Below are 18,170 nucleotides of genomic sequence, written 5' to 3'. Positions count from 1 at the left end.
TTTTAAATGAGAAGTTTGTTGAACCTCATTAAACTTAAATGCTCGATCCAGTTTTGCTGAACGAGGCTTGGCTTTGCTTTTGAGTTTACCTGACTTCATTCTTCCATCCCTAATGGAGACAGTCATTTAGAAGGTGATTTTGCAAAGGCACTGATAGACCTACAAACTACCGCTGAAAAGAAAAGCATAATTTACATGCTTAAACCCAGTATCTAACTTTGGAGCTCTTCTCTGCTCGTAGGCTTCACGTCTGAGCAATTTGCCGAGGTCTCTGTGAAATAAAGACCAGCTTTTAATTTGTATTTGCTTTTTTGCTTTCCCAGTTTTTATGAAAAGGACGAGCAGCTGAAAAGCATCTCTGCGTTGGTATGCTGAGCGGTGGAGTCACACAAGCACCTGCAGCCATCCACGCACTGCTCGGGAAGAGCGCTGTATTTCTCGAGGTTTGTAGCTCTTGTCCTCCCACTCCCTAATTCATATACATAAAACTGGTGTGCTGCCACGTTCCCTCCACACAAATGCATTAGCTGATCAGGAAGGCTTCCCATTCATCTGGCTTGTCACTTGGATGAGGTGGAGGCAGGACCCACTTGTCAACTCGCGGCGATGAGAGTCAGGGCTGGAAGGCAGGATAACACGATAAAAAAACGGCGGAGATATTTCTCCCCTTGGTTTTCCAAAGGAAAATATTTTCGGGTGCTGGATTCTCTCCATCCCCTTCCAAACGGGAGCAAACCAGCAACCCAAATACTTGCCTACAACCTCCTTGCGTAACTGGTGGCGGAGGGAGGCTGCGGGAGGAAACCATGGCTAAACCCCCGCTTTCGCGGTAGCTCCCCGGCGACGCGGGCACCCTCGTTGGGACCGCGACGCTTCGTCCCCACCGTGTTTGACACCGTCCCCGCCGCGTTCGACGCCGTTTCTGCCGTGATTCCCAGGGCGTGACCCAACCCGAGCAACGAAGGCGACGGAGCTTCGCACCTGATGGGTGGCCAAGCCCTCCCCGAGCTCCAGGTGGATTTTAACCGGCCTTTGTCCATCTGCGAGCTCCAGGGCCGGACTCCCCCCCCCCACTCACCCCTTCACCCACCCCCGGCTAAGTGTTCACGCAGACCCACGCCCCACGAACAGAGCGATGCTCCAGCCCCACGGGGAGGGGGGCACACACTGTGGGCCGGGGGCTTTCACCCGGAGGAGGGGCAGCACCACGTCGGGGGGGGGGGGGGGGGAGCCCTGTGTGTGTGTGTGTGTGTCCCTCCCGCCCCATCGCAGAACATGGCGGGGGGGGGGTCCGCGGCCGGGCCAGCCCCTCCCTCCCCGGTGCGGCGGGGGCGCGGCTGGCGGCGGAGCCCGGCCCCGCGGCGGCGGCGAACGGCTCCCCCCCCGCCCCCCCCTCCTGCCGCCGCCCCTTCCCCGTTCCCGCCGCCGCCTCCGCCCCCCCCCCCGTGACTCGGCTCCCTCCCGCGGGCGGCGGCGGCGGCGGCTGCCGGGCGGTGTCGTGCGGCCCCCCGCTCCCGTTGCGGGGGACTATGAAGCACCATGGTGTGGTGTGACCGTGGCGTCCAAATGCTTCTGACTACGGTAGGGGCATTCGCCGCCTTCAGCCTCATGGCCATCGCCATCGGGACCGACTACTGGCTGTACTCCAGCGCTCACATCTGCAACGGGACCAACATCACGGCGGACGAAACGCAGGGGCCGCCGAAGAAGGCGAGGGGAGATCTCACCCATTCGGGGCTTTGGAGGATTTGCTGCCTCGAAGGTACCGGGAAGGGGGGACGCCGGGAAGCGGAGGGGGAAGCAACTTCCCCCGGGGGGGGGGACGGGGACACACCGGCTGCGCTCCCGGAGCCACCGGGTAGAGCCCTGGAGGAACCGGGTAGAGCCCCGGAGCCACCGGGTAGAGCCCGGGAGGAACCGGGTAGAGCCCCGGAGGAACCGGAGCCGCTGCCTCGGACACGGCCCGAGGAGGAGGAGGAGGAGGAGGATGGCGTTACCGTGGCAACCGGCATCTCCGAGATTGCCATGGGAACGGGGCGGTGGGATGCGGGGAGCTCGGCCCCGGGGGAGTTCTGCCCAAGGGGGTGACCTCGCTCCGTGGACCCCCCCCCCCCCCGCCGCCCTCTTCCCCCAGGGCTTCAGGGTTTTGGGGAGGGTCCTGGTGGGGTTTGGGGTTTTTTGGGTGCATTTGAGCGCTGCAGGGCTTCGGGGCTGGGGATACCCACCCGGGGGGGCTTTGGCCTCAGGGGCTTTGGGGCTCAGCCACAGCTCTGGGGCAGGACGGTGGAAACCCAAGTTATTCCCCGTCTACCCTCAGACAGAGCCACCGGGAACCCGGTTGAAGGTGGTGTCGGTAGCGTTCGAGTGCTTCAGCGTGGACTCGGGGTTGCTTAATACAGCCCAAGGGTCGGGCTGAATAATATTAGGTGATCGAAAGAGACGTGGTTTCGTGGCTGAGATGGGTAGCAGGACAGCCCCGCTCCCCGCAGAGGCCAAACATGTGGTTCCCTCTCTGAAAATGGAGTTGTAGAGAAGGCGCGGCGGGTAACTACCGGGACAAAGAAGCACATGGGTGTTTAGAGGATTTGGCACAGCAGATTGGAAAGCCCAGATGGGAAACAACATCTGTCAGCCGAGCGCGCCGAGCTCCGACCGTGGGAAACCAGCACGTCCCCAGGAAAGGGCCACACGCCGCGGGCAGGCGCTGGCAGCGGGGGCCGCGGTGGCTCTGAGCCCTCTCACCTGCTGGGTCCGTTCCCTCCAGCAGGAACAGCTAAGAGAGCCTCCGTGATGCTGGATGGAAGGGAGAGCGGAGAGGGAAGCCGTTGACTTTTGCTGAGCGGCTTTGTGGCTCTTAGGGGGGGTGGGGGTACGCTAGAGTCTTTTCTTCCCACGGTAATGCACTTGGCATATCGGCTGCAGTGCACCTAATTCCATCAGCACAACTTAGCACATGCGAACTTTACAAACCTGGTTTCCTGGTTTATTCTAACTGACAGACAGCTCAGCCCAGACGAGCCCAGCTCTAGTTCAGAGCCCAGCAGCTGTATTCGGAGGTTTTTTTCCTCCCCAGAAAAGGCTGTAGCGTGGTAGAAGCACCTCATCCTCACATCTGTTCTCACGTTCTCCTTTTGCTAACAATTTGAGGCTACAGTGTAACATCATTTTTCTCTTAAAATACCAGATTTGCTACCCAGTAGTAGTATGCATACATAGAATAGCTGTAGGACAAGAAAATGTTTTTAGACAATAAAGAGAGAAAGAATTACCGAAATGTGAAGGTTTACAGGTAATGATAATGCTTGGCTTTATGACTCCTAAAGGAAATCTAACTCTCGGTATGGGCTTTTATGACACCTGGCAAATGAAGGCTTGCATCTGAGAGCTCCTGAGTTTGCTTGAGAGAGGCTGAGCATCTCCCACTTGAACCGAATCTTGTGATCTTCACCGAGCTTGTTCTAGTGTCTTCGGTCCCTGTTTTCTGTGGAAAATAAGTTTGTTTGCATCTTGCGGGAGTTGCTGAGCTTGATCTGCTAGACTGGGCCTGTCGTCTCCGGGAGAAATCCCTGAGTTTCCCAAAGTCATGATTTCAGTATGGTCTTCCAGGAATCTCATTCATAGAAATGAAGTGCAGCTTTGATTGAAACTGGTGGAATTTTTGCCTTGATTTCAACTGGGCTTAAGTCAGAACTTATTAAAAAAAAGAAAGTCGTCAGTGAAGTCATGAGAAATGGGCAGCATCGCAAACAGTGCCCGGTAATGCTGGCTGATCTCCGGTCTCATTGCATCACTGGGGCAGCGCCTTCCTGAGCACATTTTATTTGCGAGGCTATCTGTGGGAAAATTGCACCCAGCACTTGCGTGCAAGTGAAGCTTGAGTCCTCATCAGTTTAGGAGACAAAAAAGCATTTCATGGGACCCATCTATCCAACGGCAATTGAGCTGTTCTGCTCAAAATTCAAATGCTCGTAATCAAATTACAAAGTTAGAAATTTTAAAGTTGTCAAATATGTGCTAAGAATGGACAATTTGAGAAAGCTGTCATCTGTTCACAGATATGAGGAACAGAGACTACATTCTCTCCTACATTTTCAGTATGTTCTGTCTTTGTAAGATAAAATCTATAGATACATTAAAATATTCATGTTTTAAACCATATCATGGGACTTTGATTTCGACATGGAAAGGTTCCTTTGTTTCATAAAATAATAAAACCGTTTCTAGAAGCTGATTTAAAGCAACACCCCCTTGATTGTTTCAGAGCATCACTCCTTCGGAGTGGATGGGTCTTTTAGTAAAATCAACATAACAGTTGCAACTCTGAGGAGACACACAGCAAGAAAATAATTTCAGTTCTAGATTTTGTATGTGATTAAATAGTCTGGCTTCAAACCTATTTTTAAAACTCTTTTGGTGTTTTGGAGTAATACCTACAAAAACCTACTTAATTTATTTTAATGGTCTTAAGGACCATTTCACTCTTACCTCAAAAAGACAAATCTAAGACACAAATGTGCAAAAGCTGAAAATACCTTAAACGGCCTCTCAAATTGCTTTTGACATGAATAAAGCATTTCACGGAGTAAATTTCAGGTCAATTGAAATTTTCCATTAAAATGTTTCTCAACTAGATCCATAAAGCACCCTGTATGCTGTTTTGAACAATCACCTGTTCAGTGTCCCCAATTCCAAGATTTCAAACAAAATTGTTGAAACAGAATGGAAAAGGATAACCTCCTAATCAAATTATTAGGTGTTCCTCAATGTTTTCCTGTTTTTCTTCTTTAAGACAACATTTTACAACAAATTAGCTTTGTAATGATAACGGGAGCCATACGGTTTAGGGATCCAGCATATTATCTTTGTTTGGAGCTGCAGTTGTCTTGGGGATGAAATCATGTTTCAGTACTAGGAGTCGATACTACTATGGAGCTTAGTCACTCAAGAAGTAGCATTAATGATACATCAGTCAAACTCCTGCCTGTATTAATCCCAATTTTGTTCTTTTACCGTGTTTGTCAAAGGTGGAGGTAGGAGGCTCATTGAGTGGATTTTAAATAATAGCTGTATTTCTGCATGGATTTTTAAAACTTATATCCAAGGTAATTGCCTTGGGTAGGAAACTGTTTAAAATAATTCTTGGTATGAATGTGCGTGTAGCAGAAGTGGATGCGATTCGGCTGAGCCTCTGCAGTAAAATGGCCCAGGGGCTCCCTGGCAAAGCTGGTTTTTGGTTTTCTGGGGCCACGGCATCCACGATAACTGCAGTTTTGTCAGCTAAAGGTAAACTGTCACTGGAGTCAGAAGTTTCTGATGAAGCCCCTGTGCAGCCATCCACACCTGAGATCTGCACCCCAACCCACAAATTAATAATAAGAGCGAACCAGCCCCATGCCAAGTGGCTGCTCTTATGTCCCGTATCCACACTCGAGCTCTGGTAGTTGTCACAAGCTTTGGGTGTCTATCAAGATGGTGCAGAGCAGAGTCTTGCAAACACAGCAAATGCTGTGTGTCTTATGAATAATCATTTCGTGGTCAAGCCAACCTGAGACAGAGAGATTAAACCACCATCATTTTCCAGCAGCCCCCATTCCTGTGGTAAATGTGCAGCACAACTATGTAAACCTTGCACAGTTTTATTCTCAGGGAGGATCTGCTGTTAAAATATTTGCCTAGGAAGAAAAAAAAAAAAGGATTTTGAAAACACCACTTTATCCACTGAAACTGCTTATCTTGGTGAACAATCGTGCTGAAGTTAATAGGACAGCTCACAATAGAGAGCTCTGCAGGCTCTGTGACATCAAGATGTGAAATCAAGTAATGTACTTGTAATTTAAATTTATTCAAGAGTATTTTATTAAACACTTCAGCATATGAATCTCTTAGAACCCATTGTGTCTACTGCTTTTAGTATTCCCTGTTTGCCATTTACTTTTCAAGTGGTGCAATTGGTTATTTAGTTCACGTGGAACCACGCGTCCTTCTTGACTGGGTGGTTGGAACATTTATAACTGGGAGGAAGGATCGAGTAAATCATTTATGACTTGAAAACTTGCACAAACGCACATTTGCACAATTATTTGCGAGTCTTCTGGCCTGGATGAATGCACACAAACATGGGAGCTGCAGCACGCGCATGCGCTGCTTCCATGGATACTCTTGAAAACAAAATAAAAATGCTTATACAAATGTTTGAGGCAAGCAAATAAAGGAAGGCTGCTATCCATCAATACTGCAAATTCACAGCTCATCCAAAAAGAATGAATATTCTTTAGTATTCTCAAAGCAAAGCTGTGAAGTCCTAGCACCACCACTGTTTGTAATAAACTAAATACAATGCAGACTTTCTATTTGAAAGCCGTTACCGAAGTTTTATTTGTCAAAGAGCAAACGTTGTATCACTTTAACATCAGACATGACCTGCCTTGGAGGTTATATCCACAGGCGTGTTAAGAGGTGGCTGGTCTTCTCAGTCTTTACAGCCATGTGAGCCTATATTCCCACTGTGAAAGAAAGTAGCTGCAAATGGAGAATACACAAATGGGTGTTTCTGCCCTGAAAAGCTTATTCAGTGTATGCTGTAGCCTGCTTCTAGGACAATTCATACATAGTTTGTACATGCATTATAGGTCCCGGAGAGTGAACTTTCATCCATGAATATTTCAAAACAAATGTAAACACGTTAGAGAAAGACTTTGCTGAGATTCACCCCATGTTTTCATCCTTTCTTTCCATACATCCTACTCATACCATCTCCGTTTCCTTGGTAAAACACGTGCTGTTGAAAAAGTGTCTGTGCTGCACTTATTACTTTTAAAAGCAGTTCTTAGAGCTCCAACATCATTTTTGCAACGGTGTTTGAAGCAGTGCAGTTTTGCCAGCAATTGATGGAGTGATTTTTGACAGCCTTTTAATGTTAATTTTTTTCAAGAGCATTCCATTTGCTAGAGAGAGTTTCTGAATTTGGAACAATCTTTAGGGATGCAGAGTTTAATCTCTTTGAAATATTGTCCATAGTATAACATATTTTAAAGTACTGAGAAATTTTGTGCTGGAGGAACTGTCACCAAAAGATGGGTTAAGGCATTATCTATTCTCTTCCCAAATAAAAAAAAGCACAGATCTCCTAAATGCACCTCTTTGAACATTTGTAACAGAGGGTCTCAAATGACCGTATTGATGTAACAAAACATCCATTCTTCCTGAGACGCTCTATGAAACCGGGATCTGAAGCTAATTGACTGAATGTATGTCGCTTTAATGAATTAATTTGCTTTCTTGAACTCAATCTACTATATAGCCAGTAGGGAGCTATCAGGCTACAGGAAGGTTTTGGTTTTTTCTCCATGGCTCTCAGCATGTCAGATATCCCAATGCAAAACTTAGAACCCAAAGACTTTCTGTGCATTAGCGATACTCCCTGAAGGCTGTAAACCAATGAAAGCACATTTGTAGTCCAGCTGTAAAGCTTCTTCATCTGTGCAAGATGTAGTGTGGATAATATTAATCTTACTAGGTTTCAGAAATGTTATGTGAAGAGTCAAGGAGGCATTGGGCTATACAAATAGGATACCTGTGGCTGTGTTGCGCTATAGTTACTTTTCTATTCTGTTTGTAATTATACTGCACATTGTAGGTGGTTGACAGATGGCATTTGTGGTAGTATCCGTCAGAGCCATAGTAAGCCATTTGGGGGTTCGTGGGGAGACCTTTGCAATGTAATGTAATGTAGTCTTTGGGCTTCTTCCAGCAGCCGGTACCTTTAACTGATGTGCAACCTTCCAGGCCGGGTTGGATGGGGCTTTGAGCAACCTGGTGTAGTGGAAGGTGTCCCTGCCCATGGCAGGGGGGTTGGAACGAGATGATCTTTAAGGTCCCTTCCAACCCAAACCATTCTACGATTCTCTGATTCTGCCATGGGCTTTTATTACTCTTTTACCTGTTGGCAGGAACTTGTAGCTGTTGCACCTCATCAGGGCTTGCCCTGCCTTCTGGCCCCTCTACTAATTGTCACCAGTGTAAACTGGTAAAACAGGCAAATATGACAATGTAGTTTTTTGTTCCTGTACAATTTCAAGACAGTAATTATTTCTCTGGTCGATCCTGTCCCATTCGCTGGGTCACTCTGTGTTACTTCTGCCCAGGTCGTGCTGTCCAACCTGTAGCTTTGGTCAGAGTCTTGCCAGGTGCAAAACACATGAACCTTCTTAAAAAGCTGGGGAAAAGGGGGACTATATCTGATATCTCCATTTTGTAGCCTTGTGTATCTTTACAGAAACAGAGAAAAAAAAATATTGGGAGGGGAGGCTAGTGCTTTCATCTCATTTTTAATTCTTTTGAGGAGGTAGGAGTACGTAGGTACTGAGTGCAATTTGAAGTCTGTTATTAATACCTCTCAGCACCCAGATATTTACTTGGTGTCTGTGTGGTTTGCGTGTCAGAGCTGAGCAGTGATTTCTGTATCCCCAGACTGGAAATGGAGAGGGAGGAGGAGGATGGACAGGCTCGTGGGTCTGGGCTTCGCTAGGTTTCATGCCTGATTTGCGGCCAGTTACTTTATCCTTCTGCCCCTGACTAGGAGGGATAACTGTGCTCCTTTCCCACCCACTTTCCTCTCATACTAACAATAAAAGGGAAAAGAAGATGTGGAGAAACTGGGACACGGCGATAGGGCTGCCCAGCTCAGAGAAAGTGCATGAACACTACTTTAACTGGGTTTGAAGCATTTTGCTTGCAACTTATGTTTTATACATGCAGTATTTTGTGTTTAAGCATGTCTTCCTTGAGGGACAGGATTACGTCTGATTCTCCACCTACGTAAATTTAACTGCTTTCTAGGAAGGCGGTGGAATTATGCCAATATGAAGCCAATATAAGAGAAGGGATCATAGATCTGTCCCTTCAATTGGACCTTTTCCTGCTGGTCCTTCTTTTCTGAGCCAAGACTCATCTTGGGAAATAAATCTTACGATGGAACTGAAAAACTGGTCCTGCTTCCAAACATTACTTTGTGCTTATCTTCATTTTAGATTTCTGTTTACTGGTATTTATTATGTCGCAGACTTATGGTTCAGCATCCAAATTCTTACCAACAGATGGCAAGGCAGGATGCACAGGAGTAGTAAAATAAACAGGATAAATGCACAACTGCCCATATGTCTGAGAGGCTGATACACATTTATGACTTCAGAACAAAAGGATGTTTTCAGTAGACAGCTCCAGTGCTGTGCAGGGCTTCTCGCTATTTTCTGCCTTATCCTAAAGTCTCTCACTTCTTCAGCATATTTTGATCAGTTAAATTACAATATATTTCATTCTCTCTCTTCTATTCCCAGACAGTTGTTTCCTTTGGTTATTTGTCTCCACTCCCAAACTACATCGGTTCATTTTGCCTTCAAAATTTTACAGTGGGAAGTAGCTCTTTCCTGGGCTTTGGCTCGTGTTTTTTCTTTCAGAGTGGTTGTTTTGGCTATTTTGAGGGGCACACAGAGATGCTGGGGACCACAGCAACATTTGAGACGGTGACTTTCGCTATATAGGGATTTATTATAATATTAATGGTAAGTGGCCTCTTTAATATCTCAAAATAGCAAGCCTCAGGGCGAGCTGCCTGCAGGATGGATAGCCCAGCCTAGACAGACTTTAGCTAGATTTCCCTTCAAATCTGGGGGCATTTTTGCCGGTTGTTGCATGTGTGTGTCAAATGCAGTGAAAGCATTGAAGCAGTTCTTGATTTAGCCTGGCAGATAGTCCAGCCCCTCTTTCTCCTCCTTCTTGTGGCATTCTGTTGTCTTAACATCTTTGTTCTCTTTCTCTTTTTGCCTTTCCTTGCTGAAATGTTATAACTTTCCTTCTGCTAAAAAGGTACCTTCTAAATTAGCTTTTCAATGACAGTGCGGGAGTCTTTCTTTAGGAAACTGGTAGATACAGCCCCAGGTAGAAATTTAGGATTTTTGATTTCTCTTCTTAACTCTCGAGCATCCCTGTGCCATCCTGCCAATGAAAAATGTATCATCATGTACTTGTCAAAAGGTATGAGGTTTGGGTTCTCTTTTCTCTACCTGTTTTACTTTGTTTCCCATGTGTTTATCCAGGCTCCTGCTTACTTTAAAAACAGCACTCCAAGTTCTTCTTCAATAGAACCGAGTCTTTTTTTTTTTTGTCAAATGTTGTATGTGAAGGAAAGCCAGATTGTAAACATGCGGTCATGATATTGAGAGACAGATGAAGGAAGAGCGCATTATGGAATTACAGTATTTCCTGTGCAGATTGCCAGGCCCTGACGATACAAATTAACCTCTTTTATTGTTCTTTTTCAAGCATTCCACCTTTTAATTGCTGTTTTGGAATTGTGCCACTTAGTTATGCCCTTTGAATCCTTCCCACTTAGCCAGTCCTGTTAGCTTGATAATGCCAAATATTTCAAAGATATTCAGGAGCAACAAGCATCCCCTGTTCGAGTGGGAGAGGTACCCAGTTCAGTGAGGAATTACCACCCTTGTTTAGCTGCCAGGTTTTTTTTCAGATTTAGTTAATAACCATTTTTAAGTCACTGCCAATTCTCTACTGGAGGTTTTAGATCAGTTTTCTCCCATTTATTCATTTTAAATAATGCAATTTTGTGTAGAATATGGAAGACTGAATTTTTTCTCCTGTCCAAATATATAGCATTCAATAATGTTAGGATTGTTCTTGTGTCTTACTTGCATCCCAGAGGCACAGTTTATCTATTGTTGCTGCAAGGCATTAAAAAGGAACCATGACATGTTGCAATTATGACTTGAAATAGGATCTTGCCAGAGGTACGTTGCCTAAATATAATCAAATCTAAAATACAACTTATTGCCTATACCTATCTTAGAGCTGTGCATACCTATCTCATGGCTCACTGAGTATCAGTGACAGCTATTAGTGAGACACTGGATAATTTTGTTGTAAGAATTGCCATGCTGTTGGGTTTTTTTTAAAGCTCAGCCCCCAGCATTCAGCTGCCCGCAAGCAAATGAAATAGGAAACTCTTAACGCTGGAAGACCTTGTGACTATTTAGACTGAGTTTTCAAAGGTAGCTATATATATGAAAGTTAGTAATATTCCTTTGTATATGACTCACTAATGGCAATAGTGGGCTTTAATCATCTTTGTTCAGTGGATCTTCTGAACTCAGGTAAACATAAGCAATGGTCCTTTACATACTTTCATACATTTTAATGCAAAATTGGCTAGAGTTGGTTTCTTTGTTTGTTTTTAGCAGGCTGATGAAACAGCAAGTTGCATTATGTCACATCACATTTTTATCCGCATGGATCATGAACAGGGTCGAAGCCTGAACTCTGAACTCTGTTACTTGAGCCAGTGGAGTAAATAGCCCAAAACAGATTGATATTCTCCAGATATGCCTCTGCTGATGGTGGGTAGGTTCTTTGTTGGCAATCGTGAACCACCAAAACTTCAGGAACTTGGTTTCCAGTGCAGATTGCATGGGGGAGAGCCCCAGACTCTTCATCTACTTCCTCCCAAATTTAACATCCCCTGGTCCCGCTCTGCCACCTGACATACACCCGGCTGACAGCGGTTTACTCCGTATAATTCAAGCTCGGCAACAATATTAACAATTTCAATTGGGTTTTATTAGGGGAATTACCGGAAAACATCAGTACCAAGCAGAGCTATCCTAGACATGATAAAATATCAATTAATAAATCAGGGAGCTAAGTAACAGTTTGGAAATAGCTTCTTAAAGCTAGAATTGCTAACCCCAAGCAGTTGGGTGCTTATCTTTATCCTCCTGCCGGCAGGCAACAGAGCATTAGTTATTTGCCATTACAGCAATTTTGGGTTCACCAGCGTGCTCTTTGCAGACAGACCAACCTCTTCCAGACAGACCGGTAGGACGCAGACGGCCCCAGTCCAAAAGCCCCTCTTACATTTATGCATGCACTGAACCCAAGCCAATAAACCTGGCAAGAGGCTGAGTTTCTTGGCTCAGGCTTCGCGCTGCTTGGATCTGCCCACGCTGCGTTTGGATCAGAGCTGGTCCATGTCCCCCCAGCTCTGCCCACTGCGAAAACACATTTTTGTCTGTCGACAAAAGATGCTCCGAGATGATGAGTAGTCTTTTCAAAGACCGTAGCTTACGAACTGTAGCCGTATTTCCAGTGAAGCTTTGCCTTTGAAGCTTACATTGCATTGGGAGTCAGTTTTTTCAATTTCATTTTTTAAGTTACGTAGGTGTTTCCAAAAATATTTATCCAAGACTATGCCACTATCTGCTAATCATGAGATTAAACATCCTGTGGTTCTTCTCAGTAGACTGAAGGTTTGCTTCATAGGTCAGTAAGCGTTTCTCCTTTGCCCTGCATGTTTTGCTGTACTCTTGTCCTTACCTTTACCGGTGGCAAATGCAGATGGTTTTGGAGATGCTTTGGGATCCTTAAAGACGCAAGACCTGAAATACAACACGTAGTATTTAGGAATAATGCTAGGGCTGTATTCACAGTATCACTATATTCATAATCACTAATTATAGCCGTTCAAACAATTCATTTGCAATGTCCCACTATGGTAGTACTTATTAAAATAGAATCCTCTTTATAGTTTGGTAGCAAATTAAGAAAGAAGGAAAATAGCTATCCCATTCCATCTGATGTGTTTGAAAGAGGTTTAGCCTCATAACTTGCTTTCTAGGGATATTCCCCTTGTTTTTACTTGGACTCCTGGTCTGATTTTCAACGACTGACTTTTTGTGTCTCTTGGTAGCTAATTCCAAGTGACCTTTTTCCTCATTTTTTTTTTATTTCTGTTCATAAATGGCAGCGTTCTAGCTGGAGACAGCCTTTGGGCACAGCAGCAAAACCCCATAGAGAAGGAAAAAACAGGCCAGATATTTTCCACCTGAATTCTAAGTCTTACCCAGGGCTTTGGCCAAGCAAAGAGCCAACACGCTCGACTCTGCAGGATCAGAGGAGCGCTCACACGCAGAAGCTGGACGAAGGGCAAGTGGTTCAGGATCAGGGCCAGAGCTGGGCAGCCAGGACCTCGCCATTGGCATCTCCAGGCGTCAGAGCTGGGTGCAGCTACTCCCACAGGTTATCCCTTTTTCTGGCGTGACTGGCTGCAAGTGGTTGCAGCTGGCCAGAATATGGGTACACAGTTCCTAATGCTGATTTGATAGCATTAATGTGCACCTGTTTTGGTGGCCAACTGGCACCGTGTTCAGCCTAAAATGTCTGTGTAAGCCCCGTATTAAAAGAGGCATAAGAATTAGCACGTATCAAACATGTCATTAGACACGTGCCTGGTAGACATAATGTAGGATAATGAATATGATCACAAGAATAAATTAATAACTGAAAATATTTCTTATACGTATGCACACTTAAAACAGGATAAGAACTAAGTGACACTTGTGTCACCAGTTTATAATTAAAATGCAGTGCTTGAATGAAAATGTAAGCTTCAATTAGCCAGCACGACCCTGCTTCCGGCTTTACTTCCCCCTGAAAAGCAACGATAACAAGCTCACATTTATTATCAGAGTTTTTCCTGGAGCTGTGCACTGAAACATGCTCACATCTGAGCCCTTTCACTGAAGACATTTTTTCGCTTCAGCAGTTTGGCATGCCATACAAAGGCTCTCTGATTTTTAGTGATGTTCACCTCCTCTTACATAAAAATGTTTTCTGTGCATATTATTTGGTTTTAGTTAAAGTCCAGGTGCACGGGTTACTGAAGAACCAAAAGGATGGCTCATCACATAGCACAATGGGTAATTATTGCTGAGCTTCACTGTATTGCACAGACAAATCCTTTCTTGGAGCTCAGCATTGTAGCTGTGAGAGAGAGAAAATACCTACGATCTAGCCCAAAGTCCTACAAGGGTAAGAATAGATCCTCTGGTACATGCTTTGCCCATTTAATTTTTAACTATCTCAAGGGACAGAGCTTCACAATTTTGTTTAGAGACACTATTTTGCATTTTAATTTCACCAGTGGGAAGTTAATACATCTATAAATGATGAGGTCTCATGTGTTCCTGTTTTCATCCCAGGAGTCTCGCTAGTTCGGCTTTTCGTAAAATGGTTAACTAATTCTCTGGGTTTGGCCCCCATTTAAGCCAAGATTTATCTTGATTTATGCATGATCCAGACAAAGTTTGGTGCTGCATTGCCTCAGAATTGAGCTTCTGCTTTCTGGAAGACAGGGCAGGGTCCTTGGCTAGGCAGCCGAGCTCCCTTTGTAGGCAGGCAGGAAGAAAATCCACTTCAAGTGCCTTGAAAGAGCCATTCTGGAAATGTGTGTGCTGGGTGGGCACCTGCCTGTGTCAACTTGCAGCGGGGTTAATGCTCCGCTACATCTTGCCTCCTGCCCATCTATGCAATTTGGGTACCTGGCTCGGCGCTCCACGCAAGGGGCAATGCCGTCCACTTGAGATCCAGATCCTTGAGGTGCCTCAAGAGCTGCTGACAGCAACGGTGCCTTTCCCAGACACTAATCTTGCCAATGCCAGAAAAAATAGGAACCTTTTAGTCTAGGACTTATTCAGCCTGCAGCGGTCTGTCATGAGGACACGCAGTAGGTGCTCAGCTGGACACTTTTGCACCCTTCAAATTGGTCTATGTGCGGACAAGGCTGCAGGAATGAGAGTCCAAAATAAGGCGGCTAGGGAATGCCCTTCTCAACCAGGGCTTAGGACAGCTGGTGAAAGGGATACAAACCCTAACCAGCCCCAAAATGTCAACATCGAGCAGTTGAGCCTCTGAAAGTGTAATTAAGGAATCTGTCCTCTCTGACGAAGATGGGACCAAATGTCCACATGGATATCTTTTGCAATGCCCCCTCCAATATTTTAAGCAATTTCTACAGGCAGAATTCTTGTAATGTAGGAGTGGATGTCAAGCCAGGATATCTCAACTCAGAATAGATGTATGCTCTTAGCTTTGGGTCAGGCAGTGATGTGTGGTGTGGTTACAGCCCTCAGGGACTCTTCAAGTTGTAAAAACTACAAACCTTCTGGTTTTTCACTGGTGCTATTCACATGGGACAGAGTGACCTCTCCAGAAAGCCTTTCCAACAGCAGCAGCAATCTCTCTCAACAGCGTTTAATAACTACCCATGGAGAAAATTACACTCTATTTAAAAGGCCAGAAAAATCATCTTCAGTTTAACTCTGCTGACTTTGGTAGAATTACACCAAAAATGAGTTTTGTCTGATATCCTTTCCCATACTAATGTTCAGTAGCTGGGCTGAAGAAGCCTTTCGAAGGCAGATTAAACAAGTCCGAATGGTGAAATATTCTTTTAATTTTCCTTCGCACACGTTATTTTAGGTGTAGCTTGGAACGCTGCCCTTGCGAGAGGCATCCCTTTAAATATTTATACAGCATCAGTATGTAGCCACCTTCATACGTTTTTAATGATATGTTCCTTCTTAAATTAACCATTGGGTAACCCTGTTGTATAGCGTTCCATATTTTGCACTGCCTTTACGCTACCCTTGGATTTTTATTTATTTATTTCGCTGTGGAACAATGAAGATGTCAAGGCAAGGCCCAGGGGCACCGTGGAAATCAAATTCTTGGAGCACCACAGCTGTTGCCATGGTGGACACGCACTCAATAGCACACTGTGCTGCTCTGCAAGCCAAGGGGATTAAAACCCCGGCTCCGCTGCTGGGCCGTGTCAGTTCACCGCTGTTACAATGGAAGCTCTTCGTTTCCGTAATTGTAGTTCCCAGGATCAGGGGGAAAAAAAATATTGAAGCAAACCCGAGCAAAGAGGGGAAGGCGCTGCGAAGGGCCAGGAAAGGATATCTCCTTTCTGAGGTTCTCCCTGGGAACCACAGTTGTGTCTGGCAGGTTTCTGGCTTTTCCAGAGGCTTTTCTCTTTCGCCTTCTCATTTTGTGTTAGTTAGTAAGATGCTACAGTACGCTGAGGTGAATAGGACAAAGCCTGACGCTGTCGACTGAGTCAAAGTTCTTTACTATTTCCTCAGCCCTGATTCGGGCTGGTGAGTAAAAGTGTTGGCACAAGCCATGGGTTTTTATAACGGTGGGATTTATGAGTCTTGTTTAATTATACCACATTATCATCACAAAATGATTTCTGCAGAAGCTGCTCGTGGCTTGTTTCCATTCTGGTTTCCCTCTCTCCAAAGGGGACGGTAGGAGATGGCTGCACCATGAGATCACGGCCGCATAACCAAAAGCTTAGCGAAGCCTCGGCAGATTGACAAACAGCACGTGCATCCCGGGTTTGGTAGGGAGACTGTTCCCCTGACAAAAAACAGGGACATCAGAGCTTGTCCTATGCCCTGTTATACTGAAAGCAAGAGCGAAATATTCCTGCACACTGCTTTGCAAAGAAGAGTTGCACCCTTTAGAGCTGAAATCCAGCGTCTCCTTCTCTCGCCTGCTGAAGGAGCCGTATCCTGTACTTGTTTTGTAAGTAAGAGCTTCGGTTAAGTCAGTAGAGATTTTTGTCTGAGGATAATGGGCTTGACGAAATACTGAAATGCCATTTCCCTGAGTTGCAGTGTATTGAGGAAAGAGATTGAGTCACAAGCAATCCCCTTCCAGCGACGGAGCTCAGTTCCTGCTGTACACATTGCTGAATCAGTCCGAGTAAGGATGTCACCCTCTCTTCTGCTGGCATATAAGATACTTTATAAAAAGCACAGGGGTATTTTCGTATCTTCCCTCTTATGAACTGAATCTGGTACGATTTGGCTCCAGCAGTGCCTTGGTTTGCTCGGTTTTTAAATGTACTGGTAAAGGGACATTGTTTGCTCCAAACAAAAGCTGTCTGGGCTTGGCATTCCCAACGTGTGCCTCAGTAAAAGAAGCCAGGCAGCAGCCGAAGCACAATGAACTGCTCTCTTCCACCACGGGAAAGGCAAGGTATGGCCAAGCTTAAATTGTGCCGTTATTTGAGGTTCTTCTTTGGGTTGCAGAGGCAATTTTTTCTCAGTGTTTGCTGCAAATATGTTTAAATTTGCTCTGTTTTGGAGGCAAGTAGTCAATGCATCTGAAGTGCATATGTTGACATATGTTTCTTTTCACATGCTGTCCTCCATTCGTTTCATGTAGCAGATGCTCAGTTTACCACTTTAAATGTATTCTTATTTACTAGAAATTATTTTAGAAAATAGCTGTTTGGAACTAAACATTTCCAACCCTTCTTCTGGGAGCTGCTTTTTGCAGCTGTCCTGTGTGGCTGCATGCAGATGTTGACAGGTTAATTTGCATTTGAAGAGCTGGATGCAGTGAGCTAAGCAAGGGTTTTTCTTCTCTGTCTCTGAAGGCAGTCACTTAAATGCTCCCTGCCAAATTTAGCCCTGATGCTACTCTTCTTAATTAACTAGAGCAACATCCAAGCTGAGTTTGGCCCATTGTTAGCTGCCCATTTATTCCAGGGTTGAATTAAGCCCCCTGACCGTGTAAAAGAAAGGCTCTTATTCTGAAAAATGATTGTACAAGAGTGAAACGCAAGGACAGTCCTAATCACAGCAAGGTGGTATGTACAAGCTGGTTTATCTGATTTCCACTATATTGTCCCATTGCCAGAAACTGCACATCCAAACATTCCAGCTGAGGTTTCTGGTTTACCTGGCTGCTGCATACTACTGGAGTCAGAAATGTTTTAGTAAGAAGGAAATCCTGCTATCAAGAAAAACGTTCAGCTTGCACTGCTTGATCCCCCTTCCTGGAGAGTACTCTTTGTTGTTGTTGTTGTTGTTGTGTGGGGTTTTTTCCCCTTAAAATAAGATTGCATAAAGACTTTCAGCACAAAGACCCAAATTTAGACTTCAGTCCTCCCATTGATAAAGAAAAAGGCAGAAGTCTTGATCCACAACCATGCCGTCAGCCTCTAGAAACTATTGCTTCTGGTCTTTCATGTACGTGATCCATCCACATTGCCTCAAAGCACGGTTTAGCAGAGACCAAAAACTTTCATGCTGTAGCAGGGAGAAAAGCTAACATTCAAAGATCTGTAGCCTTGTCACGATCAAGGCCCGTACACTTTGCTTCCTCTTCATTTTCTTTTCTTTCCTTTGGATGTTAAAAACTGTCAAGAGAAGCTACCTCCAGCAGGTATTAGAGCACCGTACTGAACCTGCAGAAACATAGGAAGGTGTAATTAAAGTTGTCTCCTTATTTTTTTTTCCACCTTC

The 18,170-nt window shown here is 45.2% G+C and overlaps 1 protein-coding gene across 2 annotated transcripts in view; it reads left to right on the top strand.

The window, feature by feature from the left end:
- The first annotated feature begins 1,437 nt into the window (after window positions 1-1,437).
- The window catches only part of CACNG4 (calcium voltage-gated channel auxiliary subunit gamma 4), a 44,290-nt gene continuing 27,557 nt past the window's right edge, over window positions 1,438-18,170 (top strand). Inside the window, exon 1 of one of the 2 annotated variants that reach the window (XM_069799335.1) lies at window positions 1,438-1,762. In XM_069799335.1, coding sequence (XP_069655436.1) covers window positions 1,540-1,762 — 223 coding nt within the window. In that variant the 5' untranslated portion in view covers window positions 1,438-1,539. Of the gene's footprint in view, window positions 1,763-16,652; window positions 16,897-18,170 lie in introns of those variants that run through there. The other variant, XM_069799336.1, reaches the window with a different exon arrangement.

The sequence above is a fragment of the Haliaeetus albicilla genome, chromosome 12 (genome assembly GCF_947461875.1).
Source record: "Haliaeetus albicilla chromosome 12, bHalAlb1.1, whole genome shotgun sequence".
Lineage (NCBI taxonomy): Eukaryota > Metazoa > Chordata > Aves > Accipitriformes > Accipitridae > Haliaeetus > Haliaeetus albicilla.
Note: the sequence above shows the minus strand (reverse complement) of the source record. Positions and strands in the feature narration are given on the sequence as shown.